The sequence below is a fragment of the Eschrichtius robustus genome, chromosome 12 (assembly GCF_028021215.1).
Source record: "Eschrichtius robustus isolate mEscRob2 chromosome 12, mEscRob2.pri, whole genome shotgun sequence".
Lineage (NCBI taxonomy): Eukaryota > Metazoa > Chordata > Mammalia > Artiodactyla > Eschrichtiidae > Eschrichtius > Eschrichtius robustus.
In genome coordinates this window covers 69,028,215-69,042,731 of record NC_090835.1, presented here as the reverse complement: position 1 = coordinate 69,042,731, position 14,517 = coordinate 69,028,215, and the positions used below count along the sequence as shown (strand labels likewise).

Below are 14,517 nucleotides of genomic sequence, written 5' to 3'. Positions count from 1 at the left end.
GTGATAGGAACTGGGTGTCTAGGGAGCAGAGAGGGAGGGAGACTTAAAACATTATATATTCTTCAGTACCTTTTAAATGTCAGCCACATTCAGGTATTATAACTCAAAAAAAAAAAAAAAATCCCCGGGTATAAAAATTCCATTTCCAGAGTTGGCTTTGCCTAGACTTCTATCTGCAGTTGGGTATGGCGGTTGAGACAAATATTCCCACCAAGGGCACAGAGACAGCTCAAGACCTTGGGGTTTGGCTATCCCCACCCTTGAAGTGCTCTCCTCTGCCACTACACCCCGAGATCCACAGCGTTCTCTCCTGTCCCATGAGCCAGCACAGAGGTTTGGCCAGCCCCTGAAGATAAGCTTCTCCAGGCTCATCTGCCTTCTGAGTGTCAGTGAGGGAAGCTATTTCCCCAGCAGCAAAACCCAGGACGGCATGCCTAAATGCATAACAGATACAAGGCAGCCCCCTGGTTTTTTGGAGGTCCTGTTGAAAATAACTAGCTCCAAAGTAGAAAGGAACTGGAACATTTATACAAAACACACCATTTCAACTGAGTTTACAACAGCTTCCTGGTTGTTTAAATCAGGACAGGCAAGAACAGATTGCCAGACAAATTGTCATTTGTAGGCCCCTAGTGAGCTTACGCAGTTTTCCACCTGTCCAGATAGATAAACAGGCCGCTTTGAGTTATGGACAGGTGGGCCCCGTGGTGCCAGAGACTGGAGTCATTCGAGCTCGTGAGCAAGACAGAGCAGAACGCCTGCGGAAGAGCGCTCAGCACCTTGGCCCTGCCCAGAATCTTCAGGTCACAAGCATTCCTCTTACCCACTGGCTAGCCCCATGGTGGCATCAAAACGGAACATCCATGGGGAAGAAAGCAGGACAAAGGAAAGTAAATGAACCCTAGGCAGGGAGGGCAGTGTTCCATGAAAACACAGAGCTGAGACAGGATCACATCTCTGAGGGCGCGAGCACAACACTGGCATCCAGAAAAGAGCTCTGTGTTGTTGCTGAGGATCATGGATTCCAAACGAAGCCTAAGTGAGGTCCAGATTAATTGCTTTCCTAGGGTCTTACATAATGAAAAGCCTGTTCCTCATTATCTGGCCGGGTAATTACTTAGCTGCCTCTCTGACCACACAGCACATCTCTGAACAAACTAAACTTCTCTGGGTCTATTCATTTCAAGGAGGAAAAAACATAGAAACATAGTTGTCCTATGAGAATGTAATGAAGCCAGCGTGTTTAGTGATACTTCATGGGGCTCCACGTGAGCCAGAGATGATGAGGGCTAAAGCAGTCAGCAGTGGGTCACCTGGGCAGATTTACAGGGAAGGAGCAAGGACAGACCAGAGGTATCAAAATGCTTGGCATCTCAACCTGAACCAGACCCAGGCCTGCATGCACTACACACTCACTAACTAGGCAACTACAGTCCCTGGGCACAACTGACCCCTAGCTGGACACACCAGATGTAAGTAGTTCACCATCTGAAATAACACAGAACCTACACATATGTACACATACATACACACACACACACACACATACAATCTCTGTACCTGGCACCTCAGAAGCTCCTTCTACATCGACCACCCTAAGTCCACTCAGGGTCAGAGAATCTCTGAGGCCACCAGTATCTCACACTCTAACTGACTGTAATTAACTGTTGGGAACCCCTGGGCTTGGGGCTCCTAAGAAGAAGCATTTAAGATTAATCAGGGCATCAGCCCCAAGATGCCTTCCAGGGCATCAGCAAGCACCATTCTGTGCTCCAAACGATGGTGCCAACACCTGCACTCATCTGCCCTGACTCCTTAAACACCTAGTCAGCTGTCCTCCTCTCACGGGAGCTCCTGTTTTCAGATTCCTGGCCATTTTCTGGTCTAAATCATTTTGAATTCCCTTCCTTTTGCCTTATAATCCTGGTTTTTAGATTTTATTTCTGCTTTGAGCATGTGATGCACCCATGGAAATGTATTTCCTAAGACACTGACCTAGAACCCAACCCCTCTGCTCTGTCAGAACCCACCCGATGATCATGGCCCAGGATGACGACAAGGACAATGATCAAGTTTGAGAAATTCTTAAAAATTCAGATTTTATTCTAGTTCAATAGCTTAAAAAATACATGTATGTATATACGTGTGTGTATACATGTATGCGTGTACATATGTATGTACATACATATGTATGTATGTTTAAAAAGGCCCCAACACAGCTTAATAGAAAAAAATCAAGGGGAAAAAAAACAAGATGAGAAAAGAAGCAGGTGGCGATAGTGGCTAAAGAGAAAGAGAAAGGAAGTTAAAGGTAACAGTCAGGTAATAAGGTATATTTGTAAGATAATGTAAATGTAGAATGGAATTTTTTTATTGAAGTATAGTTGAGTTACAATGTTGTGTTAGTTTCAAGTGTACAGAAAGTGATTCAGTTATACATATATATGTATATGTATACACGTATATGTGTGTGTGTGTGTGTGTATATATATATATATATATATATATATAAAGAGAGAGAGAGAGGGAGAGAGAATGGAATTTTAAATTTCTCTTACAGGAGAAATAATTGTGTACAAACAGAAGCAGCAGCCCAGTAGCTCTGCTCGTGCTCCGCCCACACCCGCCCAGCTCCCTCTCTCCTCCTTCTCAGAGGGGTCTTCCCAGGCTGCCCCACTGAACTGCAGCCCTGGCCTCCACCGCACTCTATCCCTCTTCTCAGCTTTATTTTTCTTATTAGCACTCTTATCACCAACTAGCACACTATGCATTTTACATATTGTCTCCTTTTATTGCTCTTTCCCCTCTAGCCTTCTAGAAAGTCAGCTCCATGAGGCAGGGGATTTTGTCTGTTTTGTTCACTGCTCAACCCCAGTGCTGAGAACAGTGCCTGGAACATAGCAGGTACTCAATAAGTTAGTCAAACGAATGAATAATTATGATAAAAATATACTTCTATTCTACATTATTTCCAATTATGTGAAAAATACCTCTACTTGTTTCTCAAACAATTGCTTAGAATAACATAAGATAAACTACTATTCCCGAAATTATATAAAATTACTCAGTCTGTATCTTACTGATGCCATGACTAGAAAAAAAGAAGCAAGAGATACAAAACCAGAACCAAAGTATATAAAGAATGTCCCAGAAAATGTTTCTTTCTGTGATTCTCAGCATTTATATGCACTGGAATAAACACCAAATTCTTCTCATATATTCACCTACATTCACTGTCACTCAAGCTCTTGGTCTGGTGTTAACAAAGCAAAATGTAATGAAACGAAAAAGAGGAGAAAAGGGAAATTCTCATCTTGCTAGCAATTTCACACATACCACAAAATTGTACATAGTACTTGATGGTGCCTGTCCTGACGCAGCTAAATGGAACTAGACTGTTTGTGAAAGGTCCGAGGACAGACAGTGTGGGTGGTGGCGTGGGGCGGAGGGGAGGTAGCTTACACCGCAAGCAGTAAGTGTTCTGTAGAATACAAAAATGGGTGAACCCTGGCAAGAATGTTTTAAAGAAAGAAAATAATAGAAAAATCCTGGTGGAGAAGGCTGAGAATGAATGGCTGTTAGAAAAGCCTCTCCTTGATGCCACCAGTAAAAATAAGAATGAAGAGGAAAAATAAATGAGAAAAGGAGGAAGAAAGTAAAAAGACAGGAAAGAAAAAAAAGGATAGGAAAGAGCACAGATGAAAAGGGGAGAGGGAGCAAAGGGAAAAAGAGAGATGAAAATAAAGAAGCAAGATGAGTAAAAAGATAGGAAAAGCAGCAATGAGGCAATCTGGAGAAGCAGAGAAAAACGTGAAAATGAGGAAAGGAAAGAGAAAAGTCAGGGTCCAAGAGGCCCGGGATGAGGAGCGGAGGGGCAGCAGCCGGGAGGGCACCCTCTCCCAGGCCAGGTCCCAGCTGCCTCGCCCTTTCCAGCAAGCTGTCCAGGGGGAGGCATGATGTCATCAAGAGATGGTCAGGAGAGGCTCGGGCGGGGGTGGACACACTGACCTTCTCACCACTGGCCAACTGCAGAGCCAGGACTGACTCCAGCTTATTCACAGCACTCTGGTGCGTCTTCTGTTAGCACCAAGGCCATGGAGATGCCCATATATATATATATAAATATATATATATTTTTTTAATCTAGGCTAAAAAAATCACTTGGATTTATCAGACAGAATGGCCAAAATTGTTTATTCAGGACTGCCTATAAAATAAGTGAGATTATTTTTAAAATATGAAAACAAAAACACCCTCAATCTTACCAGACCACTTAAAACCAAAGGAAATGTAGAGGTTCTAGGATAAAAGTTGTGACCACTGTATATACCCAGAAGCAATGTAAATAGACACTCCAGGCTCCAATCTGTCCCTAGAGGTAGGAGGGTCACATTCTTGTTTAGAGTGGGAGGGCTGTGCTCAGCAGAAAGGACTACGTGCTTGTTTACATGTTAAAGAACAATGCACACTGCAGAACAGTGGTGTGGAAAGTTTAGCCACTGTCAGCGGAAACTCAAGCCCAAATCCCTCTGTTTTACATCTAAGTCATTCTTCTTGCACACCTGACTCTCAAGGGTTAAAAGCAACCAAAGCCTCTGTGGAGTTGAACCAATCAGTGTTTCTCTCGATGACATCATGCCTCCAACTGGACAGCTTGCTGGAAAGGGCGAGGCGTGTGGGACCTGGCCTGGAAGGGTGCCCTCCTGGTTGCTGTTCCTTCCCTCCTCATGGGGAGATTCAAGGGCCAAGGGTCCCCGCAGCTACCATTTCAGACGAAACCAGGACATTCCCCAGATCCCTGGCCAGAGATTACTCTGTTTGCACAAAATGCATATGAAGCATGCCCCTGCACTTCACCCATTTCTCACTAGTTTAATATTGATGAAAGCCGATTACAAAACATCACTTAAGCCTTTAGCCAAGTTCTAAATGGCTCAAATGTTTATGCTAAGTAGACAAGCAGCCCTCTGTGGTTTTCTCTTTCCCAAGCTTCAATCCCATTCAAAGGCAGGTACGTGAGAGACCTATCTGACCCCTTAGACTTGTTATATATTCAAACCACTATCTGACCAGGAGGTTATTTCTGTTCTTCTTGCGAGGTGTTTATTTCGGATGTGGATTGCTGCTGCCGTGTGTGTGCGTGTGTGTGTGTGTGTGTGTGTGTGTGTGTGTGTGTGTGTGTGTGTGTGTGTGTTTGCGTGCACGTGCGTGTCTGTACCTGCGGGTGCATTGTGCAGCGCAGGAGACTGATTCAGGAGCACACAGCTGAAACGCTGCAGACACTGCCAGCACCGTGGAAGGAGAACAGGTTTCTTCCTTAGAGTTGGAAGTGGGAAAGGCTTCGAGTTAAATGATGAATTTCTCCTGCCTCCCAGCACCCTGAATATCCATGCCTTCTGGTTCATCTGCAAATGAAGATTAATTTACAATTTACATGCAAGAGCCATGTTGACCGCTCCAGCACACAACCATCTATGGTTGCTTAGAGTTGATAGAAACCGTGCTAGAAATGTCCGTATCATTCAGGGTCCCTGCAGGAAAAAGAAGGCACATTCGAACTGGGGAACTGAAGGAGCTTGATAAAGGGATTATTTATACAGGTTTGCGTAGGGGACAGAGAGTAACAAGGGATGGGAGCTAGTCACAGCCAGGAGCCCCAGACCAGGAGGGTCCAGGGGAGGGGCTGGTTACTAGAACGCAGAGAGAGCAGCTACTGGGAAAGGATCTCTCACAAGACTGATGGTCTTCAGCAGAGGGACCCAGCCAATCCAAGATTTCCTTGGCCTAGTGATGCAGTCCACATGGGTCAGCCTCCTGGGGCACACAGGCAGGTAGAGAGGGTAGGGAATGCACTGAAGGGCAGAAGGAAGATGCCCTGACGGTGTCTAACAATCGGAGAATAGCTTAAAGAACAACAAACTAACTAACCTTATGATATAACCAGGGATAGAATACTCTGCTTTTTAGAATGAGGATCTGAATCCAGATCTTATTGACACTGCCACGGTATACAGCCATTAGGTAAGAAAAGCAAATTATAAATCAGCAAATGTACTGAGACCCCAAATTTGGATATACATCAAACGTTAACAGAGGTTAACTATGTAGAGAGATGTAGGTGATTTATCACCTACACTCCTTATCTTTATATTTTAAAGTTTTATTTAAGCGTCTCAGTTTAACTTCTATGATGCCCAAGGGATCATTAAGACAAAGAGGGCGCTGACTTGACTGCAGAACATGGAAAGTATCTACTGAAGCTGGGATTTAGAGCTCCTCTTAGGCCGAGCACTTTTAAAAGCAAACTGTTCCTTCTTTGTTACCAGAAATTTAACAGAAAATACGGAGAATACAAGTGTCACTATTGGATACTGTCTCAGAGGTTTCCCTTAACCAGGCTAACTTTCAGAAGTCCTTAGTTCAGGGCAATCGACAAGGGCCGTGTTAACACCTATGAGGAGCAGGCTGTACGTGGACAAAGTGACCATCCACTGCGCATATTCCCCAACTATACATCATTATCCCAAACACCCAGCCAGTCAAGTGGCCACTGCTGCCCCGGATGCAGAAGGTGCATCGGAACAATAAACAGTAGAGAGGCTGCAGGTTGCTCTCTAACCTCTCCTCTCTCAGGGAGCCAGGCAGAAAGGCTCATTAATTTCTCAAAGAACAATGGCGGGGGTGGGGGGGTGGCGCCTGCCCTACTTTGCCAGGCGGGGCGGGCTCTTCCGTCTTGGGTGGGGCAGAGTAGTGCGGGAGGTTACAGGCTGAAGGGCTTGAACTCCACCACTGGACCATCCATCCCAAAGCTCTGCCTTTTTAAAGGTCTGAAGACACTCCACGCCCCAGTTCTCTTTCTCCAAAGCTGCAGGCACAATAATAATATTAATATCTACCATTCACTCAATACTTCATGCATACTAGGCACTGTGCTGGGCAGTGAAACACATACCTAATTGGTAAAAACACCTCTGAAACACAGATTTGACCACCTCTGTTTCACAGATAAAGATAACAACATCGAGGCTTCCTGGGGCCTCACACATGAAGGCGGAGTCGATGGAGCTGGGGCTCCAAGCGGGATCTGCTGACTTGGGAGAGGAGCCCCGCGTGCTACCCTGCACTGCCTTCCAGAAGCAGCCTGGCTAGCCTGCACACAACTCCATCTGTGCTGGGATCGCAGCTGCCTGGGCCCAGAGCCTTCCTCTTCCTCCCAGGCCCCACGGTGAACAGCTGAGCTGGTCCACAGCTGCTTCACAGCAGCCTTCCCTACCTCCTGGGGATCTAACGACGACAAAGAAAAAAAATCGTGAAGCACAAGATACAGGCAAAGCAGCCTTCAGGCATGGTTCAGGGTAGTGGCGAGCAGCCGTTAACTAGTGCCGGGTTCTAGGAAGTCTGCCCAAGCCCTGCGTTTAGGGCCAACCAGTGGGGGAAACACTCCTGAAGTTTCTCTTTAGACAGAGATAGCCACAAAAACCAAGTATAATATGACTCAAAAACAATGTTGAAGGGTTACACATAAAGGGCCGTGTTAATGTTTACTACGCAAGCAAAGCTTGCTTTTCTGAATTCTTTCCAATAAGACCTCAATTGCCTTTACTTTTTTCACACTTAAAATGTAACAGTGCTTCTGGTGGTTAGCCACACTACAGCCTTGGCCAGGACACCTAGACCTCGAACAGTCCCTGGGTTCACTGGATCCACCTGCAATCTCTACCCGCAAAGGAAATATCAGCATATAAACCTCCTCTCATTAAGATGTCAGGAGACCACTGATATATTAGCCCAAACAGCCAACTTCAATTAAACTGGGCTGTGCCTCGGTGATTGTGTGTTTCTTTTCCAGGAGGAAATGGTGGAGCCCATAACACTGCCTGGAAATGCTGCATGCCAACAGGGCCTGGATATCCCGCGCAGAATCGCCCAGCGACTTCTTGGGGTGGAGGATATGCTCAGGGTAGAGCCATAAAGAAGATCATGGTTAGATTGGTAAAGCTGTCTTCCAGCCCATTTGGAGGATTCTGAGATACTGCCTTGATATCAAATCAAATACTCACTTCTCAGCCTCATGTTCAAGGTCCTCTCACTGTCTGGTCTCAATTTCACTTTCTACCATTATTTCTTACTCTCCTTGTACAAACTCTACACTCTGTAGAAACCAAATGACCTAAGCTTTCCCAGATCCACGCCCTTGCTCATGCTTTTCTCTCCACCTCAACGCCCTTTCTTCATCCTATGGTTTCAATCTGGTTCTAACCAAAACACTTGGTTCTTTAATTCCATGTCCAATGCCACTTCTCTGTGATCTTTCCTAAAGCCCTTTCCACCCTCTCGTACCCCTTGCCTCTGCCCACCCCACCCCCACTGATGTTTTTCTCTATTGATCTCTCCTGCCATTTCAGAGAATATTGCATTTATCTTACTCTTAAGCTGCCTTATCCTATACTTGACTGTAAATTAGTAAAACTCCATTTTGAAAACAAAGGTAGAGCACACTTTCCTACAAACACCTACTCTCCTGTGTGTAATCTTCTGGCCCCAGGCGCTCTTGAACACAAACTGATTTTCCTTAAGTGGCCTGGCATCTAGCACAGGCTTACCAAATTCTGGTTTACTAAATAGTGAAGACCTTCTCTGGCACAGGATCTTCCTGTCCCTGACTAAACAGAGTCCTAAACCTCATCATATCTGGAGATGAGTGCTGGAGGAATCGGCCCCGCCCTGTTCCCACATTGGGAATGGGATTAGCTTTGGTTTACATAACTTTTGCAGCTGCAACCCGGATGGGCTGGGTAGGGCATTTAGTCTACAGAGTGTTCAAATGGACATGCCAGCTGCAGTGGTCCCCTCCTCTTCAAGTGCTAAATTCATCTCTTGAAAATGTTCCGGGGAGACAGATCCAGCCTGCTTCAAAGTCAGCTTCCTCCCAGCAAGAAGCTTTCAAGGGTAGTACTTGAACATTCCCTGTGTGTTTACCCATCTTTGAGAAACACATTCTTCTGCCCAGGAAGACATGTCACAGGTCACTGAAAAATATTTGGGCACATATTTCTAACTATTCTATAACAATGGCTATGAAAGGAACCTGGGCCTCAGACTCCAAATGTTTTCTCCTCACTAATCTCTCTTTGTTTCCTGAACCACCTAGCCCTCTGCCCCGACAACCCAGGACTGTGGGATGGGCAGAACGCTTCTGCGGGGAGATCATTCGGTCTTCCTGGGAAACACAGTAAGAATAATCACGAGCTGCGGGAAACAGAAAATCCCCCTTCTGATCCCCTTTCAGCAGCTTCTCCCAAAGCCCCCTCCCCCCAACTCAGGATCTTCCCTCTTCCTCCTGAAAACTCATAGGAAGCACTCTAGCTCTTCTGAAGCATCTTCAGGGTGAGCCTGGCTCCCTCAGTGGGGCTGATGGGATCCAAATATTTCCAAATAGCATATCATTTCTAGGAACCGCCTCTCCCTCAGTCCTGCTCTGCTGGGCCTCCACCCTCCAGATTAACCATGAGTGGACCTGTCCTCTGCCACACAGGCAGGAAGACCCCTGACCTGGCTCCCTGGCACCTGCCTCCCTCCCAGCTGTCAGAAACACTCTGGTTGAAGTGTGAGGGAAGCAGGGCAGCCCTGGCCCACATCCTGGCCTGGGCGTCAGCACCCAGGGGAGCGCGGGGGGCTCAGCCAGCCCAGCTCTCCGAGACATCATGCGGCCTTACCTCATCCCACTCGGAGGCAAAGGAGGGAGACTTCTCCAGTCTCTTCTTCCCGATGCTGCAGTTGGACAGGGACTCGCTCCGGCTCCCCATCGTAGCGTCCTCCGTGGGTGAGCAGGTCAGGAGATCAGAGTCAGACTTGGACAAGCTGCGGCTGAGTTTGAGCTCAGCTTTGGGTCTGCCGGTGGGAGGGGCTCGGCTTCTGGCCCCGCTCCGGTCGCCTTCTTCCTCGGCACCCCCAGGGTGTGGAGATGTGGTGCGCGTCGAAGTTTCGGGGTGCGTCTGGCTGTGGGCGGGAGGCAGGCCAGCCGGATAGCCCACTCTCTTACTCTGGTCCGGCACGCGGGGCGCGGAGGCTCCAGACGTGCGCCCGCCCGTCTCCTCCAGCTGCATGCCTGCCTCGGGGCGGGCACCCTGAGCGGGGGACCCTTCTTGATGGCTCTGGCCAGGGGCTGGAAGCAGCTGGAAAGGGTCCTGCCCCGCCTCACACACTGGGGAGGAGCCGTGGAGGAGACCTGAGAACTGCTCCGGGACCTGCCCGTCCTGCCCCTCTGCAGAGTCCTGGCTCCGGCTGCCGCTGCTCCCCCTGTGGTCTTGGAGTGGACAGAGAGACAGAGAAATAACAAAATTAAACACGGCAAAAACCAACAAAGTTCCAATGCAGCAAGCGCACGGCCGAGCAGAGGAATTCAAAAGCAGAGGGAAAGAGAGAGAAGTTGGATCGTCTGGGGAGAGGACAGAGGGAGAGAAGGGGAGAGAGGAAGGCAGAAAACAGTTTCATATTGTTCTTAATGTCCAATTTGTACCCAAAGTCAGAGCATTTATGAAATTCCAAACACTGGCCTGATTAATGCTATCTGGCAGCCTTCCTTGTTGTTAGATTTCTGTTAACATTAACGACCAGACCTTGCTATATAAGGCGACAAGAGGTGCTAACTATATCCCACAGAAAGGACACAAGTGAGGAGAGAGTGAGTGAACACGGAGCAAAAGTGAGAGAGAGAGAGAGCACGCGCGCACGAAAGAGAGCAAGCAAGCACAAGCAAGCGAGACTCACTCCTGGAACATCTGATACATTTCCATAAAGGCCAAAGTGTTATTTAGAGCCACCCGCCCCCCTTCCTCTGGCAAGCAGCAACAGAGGGGAAAAAATGGAAGTCATGATCCACAACCTGCAACTTCTGGAATTCCTTAACTGAAAGTACAAAACAAACCAGCAGAGAAATAACTGCTTCCTTCCTCAGAGGGGGGCGATTCAGAGTTCCACGCCTCATCCTTCCTTCCTCAGGGAGTACAGACTTTTCTACTTTTTTTTTTCTCTCTTTCTTTTTTCTTTCTCTTTTCTTTTCTTTCCTTTCTTTTTTTTTTTTTTTTGAGAATGTACACATCTCACTCCTTCCAAAGCCTCCCAGCTGCTCCTATTTGTTTAAGTTTAACCTTAGTTGATCCACTGAAATCAAAATGGTCTGATTTGTCAATGCCAAGAGACATGTGCAGTTCTTCTGAGACGGCCCTAACATCCCAGAAACCTGACACTACTGGCTCGTGAGGCCAACTACTACTGTACACTCCCCCGAGGTATCAAATACCTCTGCCCTGAGGTAGCATAAATAATTGACCAAATCAGAGTCCAATATCAGTATCACACTGCGACACCCAAGGGGCTCTCCCTGCATGAACTCAGAACCATTAGAGATTTTAACCCACATCAGCAGGGCAGATGACAACCCTGTGTCCAGTACTAGCTCATATTCCACAGCTAATATTCAACTCTACTTTCTTTGTGAGTGGAATCTACGGTATATACACCAAATGATTCCCTAGTCTGCCCCAAGCTCCCCAAACTGTTCATGAGATCAGAGAATCTTGGAATCCAAAGGGTCAAGTTCAACTATTTTTACAGATGAGAAATCTAAGGCCCTCAGGCCTTCTGTGGTTTGTCCGGAGTGGTGGGGGAGAAGGCTCTAACCTAGGCATCTGAGCACCTGGCTCTGGTCCTGCTGTTCTGCTCTCTCGCTGTGTGGCCTTGGCAGTGATCACATCTTGCCGGGCTTCAGTATCTAAAATAAACAGGTTGGCTGCATGGTCCTTATAAATCCCTTCTATGTTCTGATAGTGATGAGAAGCCAAGTCTCCAGCGTACTGCGATGGCACACTTCCCCCTTGGGGTGCTGCAGAGCCCCGCCTGGGTGTCTCTCCCGGGGCTGCCTGCACAGCACCCTCCCTCCCTCATCATGGCCTGCAGCCCCAAGGCAGTCAGGTGAGGAGGGGCACGCTTCATAACCATGACGCTTCGCTGCCCAAGCATGATGCCAGGGTCCTACAATGCTGGCTCTTCCAGGGCAGCATTTCGGGAAGGACCCCAACAACCAGCTCTCTGAATGAGCCCACTGCCCTGAGGTCTGAGCAGGGATATGGTTCCACGCACCCCACCCTCTCAAGAAGAACAGTTTGGTCTCCACAGTCGGCTCAGCTTTTGGCAACTCTGCAGAGGCTGCTGAGGGGGCAGCCAAGTCCATGTTATGGCTCTGATTACTTATCCACAGGAGCCCAGAAGTATGAACTTTGGCATCTCCTTCCTCTATACTTGACTGCTTCAGGACTTTCACACCCTGAACTCACACACCCCACACCCCAAAGGTCAAGTCCAGAGCACTGAACAAGCACTGAACATCCTGAATCATGTCTCTAGGGAAGAAGATGTGCTGAGTACATAAGAGTTCCACACAGCTTCACTCAGGCCCCAGGAAGCCCTGACTTCCAGGCTATGAACACCACGTATGACAACTGACAGCGTGCAAGAAGTGCCCTGTAGGGCTGCACAGTGGGACCACATGACCACCTAATGGTGGTTCGGGCCAGTGGGACTTCCTAGGAGAGGTTGACGGGGAGAGTCAACCAGGGTGCGAAATTCGCCACCTCCAGGACCATATTCTGATGGCTGACTTCCTCTAGATTCTGGCCCAAGGTGCAGTGTCCCCCTGACTGCCTCTGAACTCGAAAGGGAGCGCCGATAACAGGAGCACAGCCTTCTCTCTTCCTTTGCACCAGCTTCTAGCTCCTTATTTAACAAGTTTTTTGAGGAGATGGGAGTCCAACAACAAAAGAAAAACACCAGTCCAGAACTGGGAGTGAGCCAGGCTCACACTGCCTGGGTGGACCTCGGAACCCAGGCCACAGGGAATGTTCTGACTGCTGCTGGGGGAGCCAACAATGAAGGCCCTGTCCAACAGCCATGCATTCATGCCAGTCATCAATGGAGAAAGAGGGACAGATGCCAAGAGCTCAGTACCAGACAGATGCTGGAGGAAGGAAGTGGGCAGAAAGAAGGAACTTATGGAACTTATGGAAGGAGGAAATATGTGAAGAGCAAGAATTTCTGAGGGTCATAATCCCATTAGAGAAAACACAATCCACCAGAGTAGAAGAAATCATGGAAAGGGATGCTCATAATGAGACAACTTACCCAGGCAATTCCCTAGGAAAGACACCTTGGTATTTGAAAAGCTTGTCAAGATCTAAGAACCTCAGGATCTCAACAAGCTGGTGTTCTCTTTCCCATAAAAAACTATATCCAAGGCTAAGCTAGATTTCCTGGCAAATCAATGAGTGGGAAAAGATCTACTCAATGGTCCCTTCCTTCTGTAAAGTCAGGACAATATTAGGTCTCTTAGGGACAAGGTGTTAGCAATATAATGTACTGATCAAAAGCTAGATTTTTTTTTTCTTTTTCCCCCAAAAGCCAGATCTTGAGCAAATTACCTAACTTTTCTGTGCCTGGTATTGTCATCGATAATTTTGGGATCTTAATAGTACTTATTTCATAAGCTTGTTATGAGAATTAAATTATATATGTGAAGCATTTAGGACCATGCCTGGCACATGCCAGCTCTCAATAGATGGTAACAACTGTTATTATTCTCCACACAGGATCCATAACAACATATTCTGCTCACAGATGAGACCAACTACTTCTCTGTTCCTCACAGATTCATCACAGGGATCTTCAGCGACAGTGTACGTGACAAGTACCAACATCCATTGCCTTCATCATCCTTGTAACTCTCGACAGCAGAAGGAGGGGACAGAAGGTAACACAGTGAGAATGCTGAAGTGAGAAACTGAGATGGGCCCCAGAACTGTCACTGTAACCACCCATTCCCACAATCCGCATGTGCACAATGTCTGTCTTCAGGGGGCACCTGAAGATATAAAGATGAAGACAAGGACTCTGCTCCACGAGCTTACCAGCTATTGGAAGAGACCAGCATATAGAGAAATGACTAGAATGCAAGGCAAAGATTAATACATGCTTTAAGAAAAGTATAAACCAAATGCACTGTGCAGTGAGCAGAAAGGAGAGTGTGATAACTTTGAACCAGGAGGCTTCTCAGAAGAGGCAGATTTTTGAGCTGGGTATTGAAGGAGAAGAAAGGCCTTGACAGGCTTAAAGAGAAGTGGAAACACTTTAGAAAAATCAGTGACAGGAACCTTGTGCCCAGGGGCTCGTGGACTCGCAGGCTCACAGAAGAGAACCCTCAGGCCCGAGGTCTTCCTTCAACTGAGAATCACTATGCTCCCACCCTGGGAACTCCACAGCTTTTCCAACCCTCCTCCCATGCTGCCCCCAGCACTCCTCACAACCTGCCCTTCTAGGAGAGAAACAAAGCAGGACACGGGGAGGGCTGTGTCCTTACTCTCCCCATACATCAAGGCCAGCTGCTCCACTGAATACTAGGACACCCCAGCATGCTAATTCCCAGTTCCCTTCGACTTTCCATTTTTATTCATTCTGGGTGTGCAT

The 14,517-nt window shown here is 47.4% G+C and overlaps 1 protein-coding gene across 5 annotated transcripts in view; it reads right to left on the bottom strand.

Annotated features, from left to right (window-relative positions):
• ANKS1A (ankyrin repeat and sterile alpha motif domain containing 1A) overlaps positions 1 to 14,517 on the bottom strand; it is a 184,465-nt gene that overhangs the window by 64,167 nt on the left and 105,781 nt on the right. For all 5 annotated transcript variants that reach the window (XM_068557221.1, XM_068557222.1, XM_068557220.1 and 2 more), the window contains one exon: positions 9,717 to 10,306. In XM_068557221.1, the coding sequence (XP_068413322.1) occupies positions 9,717 to 10,306 (590 nt within the window). The remainder of the gene's footprint in view (positions 1 to 9,716; positions 10,307 to 14,517) is intronic.